The 15751-nt window shown below is 53.1% G+C and overlaps 1 protein-coding gene across 1 annotated transcript in view; it reads right to left on the bottom strand.

The window, feature by feature from the left end:
- Positions 1–15751, bottom strand: part of TBC1D22A (TBC1 domain family member 22A) — a 269633-nt gene that overhangs the window by 20677 nt on the left and 233205 nt on the right. Inside the window, exon 12 of the mRNA XM_052639487.1 lies at positions 437–532. Coding sequence (XP_052495447.1) covers positions 437–532 — 96 coding nt within the window. The remainder of the gene's footprint in view (positions 1–436; positions 533–15751) is intronic.

Raw genomic sequence — 15751 nt, 5'->3', positions numbered from 1 at the left:
GGAACGGGGACTGAGCGGCTGCAGGAACATGGGTCAGAGAGGCTAAGACACCAGCCCGGGGTTGCACAGCACCCAGGTGCCGGGCAGCCAGGCTGTCTGATGGCGTGCCCATCCCTTTCCTAACGCCCCACTCCCCACAGCCATCGCGAGGCTCCCAGGAGCCCCCAGGCCACCGTGCCAGGGATGCACGCCAGCAGCCCAGGTGTCGTCTCTGGGGAGCCGGTGACGGCAAGCTTAGCAAGCTGGTGTCGACAGAGCCCAGGCCCCCCGTGACTTACGTTCCCGGCCATGGGGTCTCAGCCTGCAGGTCAGCGCTGACCACGGGTGGCGCGTTTCAAAGCTCCTCCGCAAACGACCCCGAGAACTAAAGCTAACTGCCCCCTTTCCCCAGGCAGGGGATCACACCTGGGGTCTTCCTGGAAAGGCATTTACTTACTTGAAAATCTCTTTCTTCCAGTATTTCTTTCCTCCATCTCACAAGAAAGGCAGCGCACACGTACAGGTGGAAATTGGCGAAGCCCTCGGGTTCCGACTGCAAGACAGAACAACGGAGAAGGTCAGGGCACGGCCCCCACAGGCCGGCCGGGAACACGGAGCCGGCCAGCCGGCACGCTGATACGCAAGGCCTTCACTCCTGACTCTCGTCTCATTAAAACAAAGACGGTTTTCTCTCTGATCTGGCTGCCAGCCACAGTGGACGTGCAGGGTGAGCAGGCCCCGTGGCTTTCCTGCATAGATGATGGCAGTGACGACAAAAGGCCGGTCTGAGGGGCCCCCACTCCACGCAGCCCCGTAGGAGGGGCCCCCCACTTTCCCTACAGAGGCTGATTTCTTGGCCCCGGCTGGGAGGCAGGCAGCAGAGCAGGAGCCGAGCCCGGGCACTGCCTGGCCAGGACGCTGACCACAGTGTGCACAGCAGGGATGCTGCAACCCCCTCCTCAGCCACTGCCTCAGCTCAGACAGATGCCACCAACGTCCATAGCTAGGGTGCCCAGGGTGCCACCTGCACCGCGGTGCCATGTCGGTGTGACAGCTGCGTGACGCTGCCAAGTTTATGAAGTAAAAAAAATAAAATAAAATCCACATTGCACAAGATGCTGACACCCTCTGGGAAAAAAAATACTAGGTGAGGAAGAAGGATGGGAAACACCAGGGGCACTCAGGGCGGGGCTGGTGCACTAAACACAGCGTTGTCGCCTAACGTGACAGTCAAACAGAGACCCAGAGAGGGACATCCGTGCAGACATCGCGGTGGGGGGGGAAGGCAAAGGCCCCGAGGCTCAAGGCTGCCTGGCAGGTTCCAGACACAGCGAGGAGGTCAGGGCGGCTGTCCTGGGCCCCTGACCTGCTCACCTCACTCCTCAAGGTCCTGGGCCGCACTCCCCGGGAGGGAACCAAGCTCCTCTTTCCGGCTGCATCTGAGATGAGCCACACTCCCCAGGAGGAAACCAAGCTCCTCTTTCCGGCTGCTTCTGAGATGCCCTGTTGGTCTTGGATGTTGTGCACTTTCCTTCTAATATTTATTCTGCTAGAGCTACTCTGAGCGGGGGGAGCTTTCATCAGTTTTGGAAAACTGTCACCCATGTGCCCAGGCAGACATCCACGTGCATCCCCCTCCCGCTCTCTGTATTTTCTCAGATCCTTGGTGAGGTAGGTGGGAGGCCTTTCTCCTTGTTCTCCGCTTCACTCAACCTCTCTGCTCATAAGCTCCACCTCTCGTCTCTCCAGGAGACGCACTTTCTTCAGCTCTGTCTTCCAGGTCACTAGTCCTCTCTTCAACTGGATCACAACTGCTGCCCGACTCATTGTTACATTTGAAACTTGCGAGGCTTCTCAGACCGGCTTTGTAAACTGTGAGTTTCCCTCTCCTCCTCCTTTCTCACTCACCGTGCTCCTTTTCATCCCTCTGAGCGTGTTGAGCTCGTTTTCCAGCACATGGCAGGTAACTCTGAAATCCGCAGTCTCTGTGGCTCTTTCTGCAGCCTGTTCTCTCTCGTGAGTCTCACTGTTGGGAGACTGCCTCCTGGCACGTTAGTGATTCCCCCTCTAGGAGCTTGTGTTTGATGAAATAAATTCACTGTTACGGCAGGACAAAAAGTGTCTAACACAAACTCCTCTCTGCCTGGGCCACTGCTCCTCAGTGGCGTGCGCTGTGCCCCGACACGTGAAGCAGACCCCCAGGAGACACGGGCTGCCTGCTCCCCCCCCCGCCCCCGGCGCCAGCAAGGAGCCTCCTCAGGAGACAGCAGGTCTTGACCCTGTAGGGCTCAGGATGACCTACCATTTGCCTCGTACTGCAGATCTGGAGTAGGCCAACTGTCGATCTGCCGTTGATGTGGGACTCCTCTCAAATATCTACTAACATATACCTGTGTTTTAGCTTCTGATGGGAGGAACAGCCCTCAGAGCTTTCTGAAAGACTGCCTCCCAGGTTATTAGCCTCAAGTTGGTCCACGTCTTTCTTAGCGTGCATGCATGCATGCTAAGTTGCTTCAGTCATGTCTGACTGCAGCCCCATGGACTGTAGCCTACCAGGCACCTCTGTCCATGGCAAGAATACTGCAGTGGGTTGCCATTCCCTCCTCCAGGGGATCTTCCTGACCCAGGGATCAAACCCTCATCTCTTATGTCTCCTGCATTGGCAGGCGGGTTCTTCACCATGAGCGCCACCTGGGAAGCCCCTTTTTTCTTAGATTGACTATCCACTCATGGAACTCCCATCTGTTGGAAGTCTTTGAGATGTGTATAGAAAATGTTTTTCTTTAGGGGAAAAAAAAAATTCGTATTTGCTTCTGCCAGAAGCCAAAGGCCCTCGCTATTATCCCAAGACTGGCTTCAGCTGAATCTTCAGCTTGAAATACCATAGAGAAGTAAGCAAAATGAATTGGGGCTGCGAGTCCGTGTGGATGCAGGGCTGCGCTCGGAGGCTCTGAAGGGAGGCGCTTTCCTGCCTTCTTCCCTAACGGCCACGGCCGCGGCCACCAAAGGCGAGTGACAGCACCTGCTCAGCCCCTGGACGGGCTCCAGATGAGTCTCCTGCCGGGGGCTCCCCGCCACCGGGAGAAGGCCTGGGGATCACCCACCAGGTGCCCGGGGTGAGCGCCAGCTGCGACGCTGCTCCTTACCTCGCTCGATTTACATTTTCTCGAGGCTTCTGGCCTACGATCGCCTCTCTTCCTTTAACACTGTTTTTCTTTAAAATACACCAGCACCCCGTGGTGCATCCTGTGATGGGGGACCTCCTAATCCGCTTAACAGCCTTTACTTTATCCTGGGAGTGCAGAGGTCAGCCTCAGGCCAGCCCCCGGACCCACCTCACCCAGAGTTCAGGAGGGTGGGCTGCAGATTCTGCGTCCATAAGACAGGGGTCCTCAACTCCGGGCTGTGGGTCTGCACCTTCAGTCAATCAGCGGCAGCTCTAGCTTCAAGCGCGCAATAAACACCATGCGCTTGAATCATCCCAAAGCCATCCATCTGGTCCATGGAAAAATCGTCTTCCATGAAATCAGTCCCCGGTGCCAACACAGTGGGGAACTGCCGCCATGAGGTTCCCGAGCTGGCGAGCAGAGCACAGCGTGAGCCACGCGCTCACGGGAACACAGCGCTCAGGGAAAGCGGAGGTTTACAGCTTCACTTAAGTGGACTGTTTGTCTTCAGTGACTTGGTAAATTACACTAAAATAGCAATTTAGTAAATAGAAATTTCATATCCTAATGGAAAGTGGGCTTCTGCTTTAATGAAGCTTAGCCTGGACAATAAATATCACCATCAGCTGCCCAGAGGGGGAGAGACCAGGAGGCAGCGGACACTCACATGCCACGGGGCCCATGGCCGGGGTCCCCTCAGAACAGGGGTCTCCACCATCTTTGGGATCCGACACCTACAGTCGGGGCCTTCCCAACTGGTGCGAAGTCAGCCAAGTGGACCGGCCGTTTCACAACAAGCCCGGGGGATGCGGGAGCATGCGGCACTCTCCAGGGACCAGGAGCCCCCAGGGGCTCCTGATGACCACAGCGGTCACCCCAGCACCTCCCGAGGCCCCCAGGGGCTCCTGATGACCAGAGCGGTCATCCCAGCACCTCCCAAGGCCCCCAGGGGCTTCTGATGACCACAGCGGTCACCCCCAGCACCTCCCGAGGCCCCCAGGGGCTCCTGATGACCACAGCGGTCATCCCCAGCACCTCCCGAAGCCCCCAGGGCGGGGCTCCTGATGGCCACAGCAGTCATCCCAGCACCTCCCGAGGCCCCCAGGGCGGGGCTCCTGATGACCACAGTGGGCATCCCCGGCGCCTGCCCCGGGAGCCACAGCCCAGGGGCCATTTCAGAGCCAGCTCTGGGGAGGGGTCTGCCCCAGTCCAGGCCTTCCAGCTGCCATGCACTGGGCCAGGCTGCAAACCCTCCTCTCCCACCTCCCCAGGCTCCAGACGACTTGGGAGGAGAAGGAAGCCGGGGAGCTGGCAAGGCTGCTCGGGAAGAGACGGGCCCCACAGCAGGCCTCATGCGTGGGAGCTTTTGCTGCAATAAGAGGGGCACAGACGCAAGCTTCTCATTTCCTCCTGCAGCCACGGGGAGAGGCGGACGGGGTGGTGGGGAGCGCCCTGCCACAGTCTCAGCCCCCCCGTCCCTGTGATCCTGCCACTGCTCGGCTGGAAACCTCCCCCTGTCAGAGATCTGGAGGAAACGGCCCCTCAAGGCATCCAGGGCCCCATCCCACCTGGCCAGCCTCCTCCCCAGGTGACCCTCCCTGCCGGCCTGTCCCTGTGCTCACCACCTGCACCCACAGCCATAGCCCTGAGCCCAGAACCAGCACTCGGGAAAAACTCCCGCAAGCCTGGGTGGCTTCAGAAACCAGGTAAGCCTGGTCTGGACAGTCTTGTCCAAGCCTGGGCTCTGCTCCTGGGGCCCAACTCAACTGGCTCACAGGCGGGGGACCAGGCCGAGGTGTGGAGGAGGGGAAGGATGTCCGCTGGGACAAGGGCAGAGCTTGCCGGTCCACAGGAAGTGCCCCTGACCCACACACCGTTCCTCCCTGCAGGGGAGGCCACGCTCCAGCCTCCTGAGACCGCCAGGCGGTCTGCAGAGCAAACACTCCAACCCTTTAACAAGATGGTCAGAGATATTTCCCTCAAGATTCCGATGGTTCTGGTTAATACAAGAGAACATTCTGGCAAATTGTGTTTCAGATCATTTCAGGGTCACCCTGTCTTACTCTCTAATTAAGAAAATGGAGCAGTGCTCATAAGACACCCTAGGACCAGGCGGGCTCACACCGCCAGGGGCTCCCGTGAGTGCCATGAAATTCCTGCTGTCTTCCGCACTTCACCGGGTTCCTTTAGGCAGACCCTGCCAGGCTCACGTGTAGAGAAAGTGGCCGGGCTTCTGCTGCTCAGCACCAGGGTGATGGGGGCTCAGACCACACGCTGCTGGTGACGTCACAGAACGGCCACAAGGGAGTCAGGGCTGCGGCTGGACGGGCAGCGGACTGTCCGTCACCTCTCTGAAAAACAAGCCTGGACGGGCAGCGTGCTGTCCATCACCTCTCTGAAAAACAAGCCTGGACGGGCAGCGTGCTGTCCATCACCTCTCTGAAAAACAAGCCTGGACGGGCAGCGGACTGTCCATCACCTCTCTGTAAAACAAGCCTGGACGGGCAGCGTGCTGTCCATCACCTCTCTGTAAAACAAGCCTGGACGGGCAGCGTGCTGTCCATCACCTCTCTGAAAAACAAGCCTGGACGGGCAGCGTGCTGTCCATCACCTCTCTGAAAAACAAGCCTGGACGGGCAGCGTGCTGTCCATCACCTCTCTGTAAAACAAGCCTGGACGGGCAGCGTGCTGTCCATCACCTCTCTGAAAAACAAGCCTGGACGGGCAGCGTGCTGTCCATCACCTCTCTGAAAAACAAGCCTGGACGGGCAGCGTGCTGTCCATCACCTCTCTGAAAAACAAGCCTGGAAGCAGAGTCTCCTACCTAATGCTCCCCCTCGGAATTCTGAGGCCGGGGAATTCTGGAGGTCAAGGAGAAACACCACTCCTATAACAAACACCACGTTTAAAAATCATAAACCTCTCTAGCTGAGGAAAAGACAATTCACAGAAGATCCCAGACGCACTTGGAAATGACCACATCAGAGCCCCATTCCCATTCCAATCGGATCAGACATCCAAAATCTAATGCTAATGTGGACAGCTGTCTTTGGTAGACAAGGGTGGGCAGACCAGCTGGGGAAGAAAGGATTATTTGATAAATGATACTGAAATAGCTGGCTACCCATACGGAGAGAGTAAAATTAGATCCCTACCTCATGCCATAAGCCCCAGTTCAGAGTGGATTACAAAGCAGCCTGCAAAGGCAAAACCTTAAGAATGTCCACTGAGAAAGGACCTTAGTCGCAAGATGCGTCTTTTTATCAGATCCCCTATGAAACAGAAGAAGACAAGCTGCCTAATAAGAAAAGCGGGCCAAGGATGTGAACACACCTTGAGCGGTCAGTGAAAACAGGACGAGCTGCTCACGCTCAGGGGTAAGCAGGGATGTAGGGAGCGAGACAGGTAGAAGGAAGAAGTCAGCTCCTGTTTCTCAAACGGGCAAAGCCTTGAAACTGTGAAGACTGCAGAGTACGGGGGAGGACATGGGCTGAAAGGAGTTCTGCACGTGCTGGGGGCGGGGGGAGCGGTGGGGGGGCCGCGCCTCACTGGAGAGCGCGCAATGTCGAGATGGTCGCCTCCTGTAACCCAGAAAAGCCTCGTGTTACACCGGGCACACCCTGAGCCAGAGGGTGAGAAGATGTGGGCAAGAACGTTAGACTGAGCGCTGCTGGAAACTGCAAAAGACTCAGAGACAGCTCAGATGTCTTCCAACAGGAGAAGGGGTAAGCTATAACACATTGATGCAGTGTGAAGCTATAAAAGGTGAAAATAAATGAAATACAACGACATCCACCAAGCTGCTGCTGCTGCTGCTAAGTCACGTCAGTCGTGTCAGACTCTGTGCGACCCCAGAGACGGCAGCCCACCAGGCTCCCTCGTCCCTGGGATTCTCCAGGCAAGAATACTGAAGTGGCTTGCCATTCCCTTGTCCAGTGGACCACATTCTGTCAGACCTCTCCACCATGACCCGCCCGTCTTGGGTTGCCCCGCAGGCATGGCTTGGTTTCATTGAGTTAGATAAGGCTGTGGTCCCAGTGTGATTAGATTGACTAGTTTTCTGTGAGTATGGTTTCAGTGTGTCTGCCCTCTGATGCCCTCTTGCAACACCTACCATCTTACTTGGGTTTCTCTTACCTTGGGCATGGGGTATCTCTTCAGAGCTGCTCCAGCAAGGCACAGCCGCTGGCTGCTCCTTACCTTGGACGAGGGGTATCTCCTCCCGCCACCCTTCCTGACCTTCAACGTGGGATAGCTCCTCTGGGCCCTCCTGTGCCTGCACAGCCACCACTCCTCGGGTTGCTCCTCCAATATGCTACTGGAGGTCAGTGGAGAAATAACTCCAGAAAGAATGAAGGGATGGAGCCAAAGCAAAAACAATACCCAGCTGTGGATGTGACTGGTGATAGAAGCAAGATCCGATGCTGTAAAGAGCAATATTGCATAGGAACCTGGAATGTCAGGTCCATGAATCAAGGCAAATTGGAAGTGGTCAAACAAGAGATGGCAAGGGTGAACGTCGACATTCTAGGAATCAGCAAACTAAAATGGACTGGAATGGGTGAATTTAACTCAGATGACCATTATATCTACTACTGTGGGCAGGAATCCCTCAGAAGAAATGGAGTAGCCATCATGGTCAACAAAAGAGTCCGAAATGCAGTACTTGGATGCAATCTCAAAAACGACAGAATGATCTCTGTTTGTCTCCAAGGCAAACCATTCAATGTCACAGTAACCCAAGTCTATGCCCCAACCAGTAACACTGAAGAAGCTGAAGTTGAACGGTTCTATGAAGACCTACAAAACCTTCTAGAACTAACATCCCTCCCCCCCCCCAAAATGTCCTTTTCATTGTAGGAGACTGGAATGCAAAAGTAGGAAGTCAAGAAACACCTGGAGTAACAGGCAAATTTAGCCTTGGAATGCGGAATGAAGCAGGGCAAAGGCTAATAGAGTTTTGCCAAGAAAATGCACTGGTCATAGCAAACACCCTCTTCCACAACACAAGAGAAGACTCTACACATGGACATCACCAGATGGTCAACACCGAAATCAGACTGATTATATTCTCTGCAGCAAAAGATGGAGAAGCTCTATACAGTCAACAAAAACAGGACCAGGAGCTGACTGTGGCTCGGATCATGAACTCCTTATTGCCAAATTCAGACTCAAATTGAAGAAAGTAGGGAAAACCGCTAGACCATTCAGGTATGACCTAAATCAAATCCCTTATGATTATATAGTGGAAGTGAGAAATAGATTTAAGGGACTAGATCTGATAGAGTGCCTGATGAACTATGGACTGAGGCTCGTGACATTGTACAGGAGACAGGGATCAAGACCATCCCCATGGAAAAGAAATGCAAAAAAGCAAAATGGCTGTCTGGGGAGGCCTTACAAATAGCTGTGAAAAGAAGAGAAGCGAAAAGCAAAGGAGAAAAGAAAGCTATAAGCATCTGAATGCAGAGTTCCAAAGAATAGCAAGAAGAGATAAAAAAGCCTTCTTCAGCGATCAGTGCAAAGAAATAGAGGAAAACAACAGAATGGGAAAAACTAGAGATCTCTTCAAGAAAATTAGAGATACCAAGGGAACAATTCATGCAAAGATGGGCTCGATAAAGGACAGAAATGGTATGGACCTAACAGAAGCAGAAGATATTAAGAAGAGGTGGCAAGAATACACAGAAGAACTGTACAAAAAAGATCTTCATGACCCAGATAACATGATGATGTGATTACTAATCTAAAGCCAGACATCCTGGAATGTGAAGTCAAGTGGGCCTTAGGAAGCATCACTATGAACAAAGCTAGTGGAGGTGATGGAATTCCAGTTGAGCTATTTCAAATCCTGGAAGATGATGCTGTGAAAGTGCTGCACTCAATATGCCAGCAAATTGGGAAAACTCAGCAGTGGCCACAGGACTCGAAAAGGTCAGTTTTCATTCTAATCCCAAAGAAAGGCAATGCCAAAGAATGCTCAAACTACCACACAATTGCACTCATCTCACATGCTAGTAAAGTAATGCTCAAAATTCTCCAAGCCAGGCTTCAGCACTATGTGAACCGTGAACTCCCTGATGTTCAAGCTGGTTTTAGAAAAGGCAGAGGAACCAGAGATCAAATTGCCAACATCCACTGGATCATGGAAAAAGCGAGAGAGTTCCAGAAAAACATCTCTTTCTGCTTTATTGACTATGCCAAAGCCTTGGACTGTGTGGATCACAATAAACTATGGAAAATTCTGAAAGAGACGGGAATACCAGACCACCTAACCTGCCTCTTGAGAAATCTGTATGCAGGTCAGGAAGCAACAGTTAGAACTGGACATGGAACAACAGACTGGTTCCAAATAGGAAAAGGAGTACGTCAAGGCTGTATATTGTCACCCTGCTTATTTAACTTCTATGCAGAGTACACCATGAGAAACGCTGGGCTGGAAGAAGCACAAGCTGGAATCCAGATTGCCGGGAGAAATATCAATAACCTCAGATATGCAGATGACACCACCCTTATGGCAGAAAGTGAAGAGGAGTTAAAAAGCCTCTTGATGAAAGTGAAAGAGGAGAGTGAAAAAGTTGGCTTAAAGCTCAGCGTTCAGAAAACGAAGATCATGGCATCTGGTCCCATCACTTCATGGCAAATAGATGGGGAAACAGTACAAACAGTGTCAGACTTTATTTTTTGGGCTCCAAAATCACTGCAGATGGTGACTGCAGCCATGAAATGAAAAGACGCTTACTCCTTGGAAGAAAAGTTATGACCAACCTAGATAGCATATTCAAAAGCAGAGATATTACTTTGTCGACTAAGGTCCATCTAGTCAAGGCTATGGTTTTTCCTGTGGTCATGTATGGATGTGAGAGTTGGACTGTGAAGAAGGCTGAGTGCCGAAGAATTGATGCTTTTGAACTGTGGTGTTGGAGAAGACTCTTGAGGGTCTCTTGGACTGCAAGGAGATCCAACCAGTCCATTCTGAAGGAGATCAGCCCTGGGTGTTGTTTGGAAGGAATGATGCTAAAGCTGAAACTCCAGTACTTTGGCCACCTCATGAGAAGAGTTGACTCATTGGAAAAGACTCTGATGCTGGGAGGGATTGGGGGCAGGAGGAGAAGGGGACGATCCAGGATGAGATGGCTGGATGGCATCACGGACTCGATGGATGTGAGTCTGAGTGAACTCCGGGAGATGCTGATGGACAGGGAGTCCTGGCGTGCTGCGATTCATGGGGTCACAAGAGTCAGACACAACTGAGCCACTGAACTGAACTGGACTGAATAAACAATTTGAAACAAAAATGATAAACAAACTGTCAGGTTTGACACAACTGGGTAGTGAGTACACAGGCGTGCGCTGCATTATCAGCTGTGGTTCTCTCTACACTTGAGACTTCTACAATACATACATAATTAATAAGGACCTACCGAGGGCTTCCCCGGTGGTTCAGAGGTAAAGAGTCCACCTGCAATGCAGGAGACGTGCATCCGATCCCTGGGCCAGGAAGATCCGCTGGAGGAGGAAATGGCAACCCACTCCAGTATTCTTGCCTGGAGAATCCCATGGACAGAGGAGCCTGGCGGGGTACAGTCCAGAGGGACGCAAGAGTCGGACACAACTTAGCAACCAGACAGCAACAAGGCCCTCCTATACAGCACCGGGGGCTCTGTTCAGTCCTTTGCGATGACCTATATGGGAAAAGAAGCCAAAAAAGAGGGGCTATCTGCATAGGTATAACTGGCTCACTTTGCTGCACAGCAGAAAGTAACACCACATCGTCAATCACCTAGGCTCCAATGAAGAATTTAAGGAGACTTCTGATGATCAGAATAGAAGGAAAACACTGGCAACTAACTGGCAACGGTCCCTTGCAGGGTCACTGGGTGCGGGACCGCTGACTCCTGGGGCTCCAGCCCCACTGGGGGCGTCATCTGGCCGCAGGGTGCCCGCTGTCACTCAGACTCTGCCTCGGTGGCCCTCACCCTTGGAGTCTGACCTCCGTCAGCCGGGGCGGGGCTGCGGGCCCGTTTTCCCTCCCGGGGAGAAGCCTTGACTTTTAAGAGGAGCTCAGAGGAGGAGAACGTAATGTGGTCCAACTGTCCCTGGGTCTCTTGGTTCGTCCCCTCCCCCCCAGCCACTGGCTGGAGGCCGAGGATGGACCTGGACACCTCCTAACGTTGTGAGTTTTCTTCAAACCGCATGTCAGGCTCTGCAGTGGCTCGAGGTTTGCTTATAAAATGACAGAAAGGAAGTTCGAAACGACTACACGATTAGCTAAATGCAAATGAGCTGCGCACGATGCACACTTTTTGAAAAGCAGGCAATCAGGCAAAGAAACAGTTTTCCTTCTATTTTTTATAATAGAGAAGCGGTGATAAAAGGAACAATTTTTCACCTTTAATTGCATCATTAAACTTTCCTTGTAATTTCTGGCCCTGAAATAAAACCGAGTGGCCTTCTGGCACAAGAGATTTTCCCGAGCATGTGTATTTACGTAGATGGATTTCTGAGGCCATTCAAATGACGGGAATTGTTCCCGGTTCTTTGTGCGGATTCAAGAGCACCAACTTCAGCTGTGCAAGCAAAACCTCCACGATGACTTCCTTTGAAATATTCATCACCAGGCCAGCACATTACACAATTACCTACCGCGGATGCAGAGCACGGCCATCTTAAAATTCACACCGACACCCGCGTGTTTGGGGCCTGGTTCCGTAATGGAACTGTAAATCACGTTTCATTACGCAGCCAGATCCGGAGGCATAAATGAGCTGGTGCCCATCCAGCGGGCCTCACGGTGACCGATCTATTATCTCTACGCCAATCTCTATTAGCTCTCGCTGGATACTTATTGGCATGTGTCTGTCCACGTCTCAGGACATCCCCACTGGCTGGGTGACAAAGGTCAGGGCCCGTCAGATTCATGCCCGGAGTCACTGGCTGGACGCTCCTCCAACACAGAGGGCTGGCCTGGGAAAGGGACAGTGACCCTCCTGCGGCTGATCTGACGTTATCAATAATTCCCAACTCCGAGGAACATTTTAAAGCTGGAAAAAAAGCATCAAATAACAAAGACTATGAAAAATTCTTTTAAAGTTCCTAATGAATTTAAAAAATTCCACTCCTTGGGCACTGTATCAGGGTTCTCCGGAGAAACAGGACCACAAGGATGTGTGTGTGTGCTGGAACAACGTGGCACACACGTGCACGCACACACACACACACATACACAGAGATCGACTGTAGAAGCCTGGAAAGACCAAAATCTGCTGGGGAAGTCTAGCGGGCTGGAGACCCAGGGGAGAGCTGATGCTGTTCAACTGCAAAGGCCTTCCCTTCTGGAGGCAAAATGGCTTCGTGCACCGGGGAGGTTGGCCTTTGTTTCATTCAGGCCTTCCACTGATTGGATGAGGCCCACCCATGCTCTGGAGGGCAGTCTGCTTTATGCAGAGTCTGCTGATTTAAAGGTTACACTCATCCAAGTTATACAGAAACATCCAGAACACTGACCAAACCTCTGGGTATCATGGCCCAGCCTGGTTGACACACAAAATTAACCGTCACCCAGATCAGGGCTCATCCACTATCGGAAAGGTGTTCTCCAGCGCTACTTCCTCGGTCCTCCTAAACGGCAAACGAGTGGTGTCAATATTCAGTTAGGCAACAAAAAGTCGACAGTCCCTAAGGAGTTACAAGCGTCTATGGCTCAGAGTCACGAGGGAGGATTTGATTCATAAATGCAGACGAGGCATACCAGTGAAAACCAGTTAAGAGCCAAACAAACAGTGGCCCTGCTTTAAATATGCTGGCACAGCCCCCCAGCACAGGCGCTGGTCAGAACGATGGCACTCGGCCCCCTGGGTCACGGGCCACCCATCACCTCCAGGAGACGTTGGTGGAGGGGGAACCGCAAGTTCATGCATCAGGAGTGCTGCACTGACTGCGGAAACACGTCTCCTTTCTGGACGAAATCAAAGACACTGTTTGAATGCTGCTGTCAAAACCCCACGAATTACACACACTCTGCAGGGCTACAGCCAGCACCACACAGCCAGCAGCCTCAGATGCGCAAGCTAGGGGCCCTCCCACCCCTAAATGTAAATGCCACACCCCTAATGGCCTGGCGTCTTCCTGAGACGAAGGACCACTGCAGGTCTGCGGGCACCACCGTACAGCCCTTTCTGCTATGCTGTCCAACCTGAGATCTGTTCAGTTCAGTTAGTTGCTCAGTCGTGTCCGACTCTTTGCGACCCCATGAATCACAGCACACCAGGCCTCCCTGTCCATCACCAACTCCCGGAGTTCACTCAGACTCACGTCCATCGAGTCAGTGATGCCATCCAGCCATCTCATCCTCGGTCATCCCCTTCTCCTCCTGCCCCCAATCCCTTCCAGCATCAGGGTCTTTTCTAATGAGTCAACTCTTCACATGAGGTGGCCAAAGTACTGGAGTTTCAGCTTTAGCATCATTCCTTCCAAACAACACCCAGGGCTGATCTCCTTCAGAATGGACTGGTTGGATCTCCTTGCAGTCCAAGGGACTCTCAAGAGTCTTCTCCAACACCACACTTCAAAAGCATCAATTCTTTGGCACTCAGCCTTCTTCACAGTCCAACTCTCACATCCATACATGACCACTGAAAAAACCATAGCTTTGACCAGATGGACCTTTGTTGCAAAGTAATGTCTCTGCTTTTCAATATGCTATCTAGGTTGGTCATAACTTTTCTTCCAAGGAGTAAGCGTCTTTTCATTTCATGGCTCCAGTCACCATCTGCAGTGATTTTGGAGCCCAAAAAGTGAAGTCTGACACTGTTTCTACTGTTTCCCCATCTATTTCCCATGAAATGATGGGACCGGATGCCATGATCCTAGTTTTCTGAATGTTGAGCTTTAAGCCAACTTTTTCACTCTCCTCTTTCACTTTCATCAAGGGGCTTTTTAGTTCCTCTTCACTTTCTGCCGTAAGGGTGGTGTCATCTGCATATCTGAGCTTATTGATATTTCTCCCGGCAATCTGGATTCCAGCTTGTGCTTCTTCCAGCCCAACGTTTCTCATGATGTACTCTGCATAGAAGTTAAATAAGCAGGGTGACAATATACAGCCTTGACGTACTCCTTTTCCTATTTGGAACCAGTCTGTTGTTCCATGTCCAGTTCTAACTGTTGCTTCCTGACCTGCATACAGATTTCTCAAGAGGCAGGTCAGGTGGTCTGGTATTCCCATCTCTCTCAGAATTTCCCAGTTTATTGTGTACTGCTGTTTAACGTTTGTCAAGGACATTCTTGGAAAATTAAAAGGGAAAAGATCCTGCTGTGGGTCCTGATTATTTTTTCTTTGAAGCAAGAAACGACATCATACCAGTCAACAACTCAAAGCTTCAGTTCTCTCTGTAGACAGAAGTGAGCCAGGAGAGCAGAAAGGTCAGAGAGAGGGAGTGAGCTGCAGCTTCTGGTCAGCTAGCCAAACTCCCATCAGAGCCCTGTGAGGATGCGCAGCACTGCCCGTCGCTGCACCAGCAGGCCAGCACGCCTGGCCATCCACAGGCTTGGCCAGGAGAGCGTGGGCGGCACACCCTGCCTGTCTGGCGAGCATGCTCAGAACCAGTCCCTACACCCCCACCACAGCCCAGCCCTGCCTCCCCCACACCAAGTCACACCCCCAGCCCTGCCTCCCCTCAGGTCTCTCCAGAGGCACCTCCCCACTCTCGGGGCTTTGGAGGCCCCCATCTCGGCCTCCCCTCTCCGCCCTGTCCCGTGGCCTCCCTTGGCTGCCTCTGAGGCCTGTGCGGTCTCCCTCCAGGGTTCACTGCCAAGTCCTCACCACACATCAGGACACGCGTGTGCAGCTCGCTCCTTGGAAGGCCTCCCTGCTGAAGACACAGGTCCACGGGGACCCCTCTGCCTCCCCAAACAGGGCAGAGGGCCCGCCCCGGCTCCCAGCCCGCCCCGGCTGCCACGGGCTCATTTGGGTGCTGCCTGCTCTCTGGGGTGGGGTGGCATTCGACATGCCGAGCACCGAGAGTCTGAGAATGAAGCTGACGTCCCAACATCTGTCCGCTGTGAGCCTGTGTGCGAAACCCATTACAGACAGACAGGCGGCTCAGCTCCCGGTGAACCTCAGGCTCCTCCGTGAGGGAGTGCTGGGCCAGCAGACACGTCCTTGGGCCTCAGCGCGTCAGGACAGGCCCCAGGGTTTGCACTGCAGGGCCAGGATCCTAAGGGAGCGAGGGCCACACACACACTTCCAGAAGAGGGGGCTCTCTGTCAGCATGCCTGCATGGCCGGCGGACTCACGAGGGGGTCTCTGTAAACTCTCGTTCTGCAGTCAACGAACGAGGCGGATTCCCAGAGCAGAGCAATCATGGCCTGCAGACCCTGCAGGGCCTGTGTCCACCTGGACAGGGGCAGACCACTCATTTGCTACAACAAAGTACCAAGGGACAGGGATTTGGGCCAAAATGTCAGGCTTTCCATCTCTTGGACTGGGGTCCCGGGGGTTACTCAGCCATGGGACTACGGGAGCAGACGGTGGTGGGGAGGTGTGCAGGGCACAGCCCCTGGTGGTGTCATCCGAGACGGGAGGGTGTGAGCTCGTCCTGAGAAAT

The sequence above is a fragment of the Budorcas taxicolor genome, chromosome 5, assembly GCF_023091745.1.
Source record: "Budorcas taxicolor isolate Tak-1 chromosome 5, Takin1.1, whole genome shotgun sequence".
NCBI classification, from domain to species: Eukaryota; Metazoa; Chordata; class Mammalia; order Artiodactyla; family Bovidae; genus Budorcas; species Budorcas taxicolor.
This window is presented reverse-complemented; position numbering and strand designations above follow the sequence as displayed.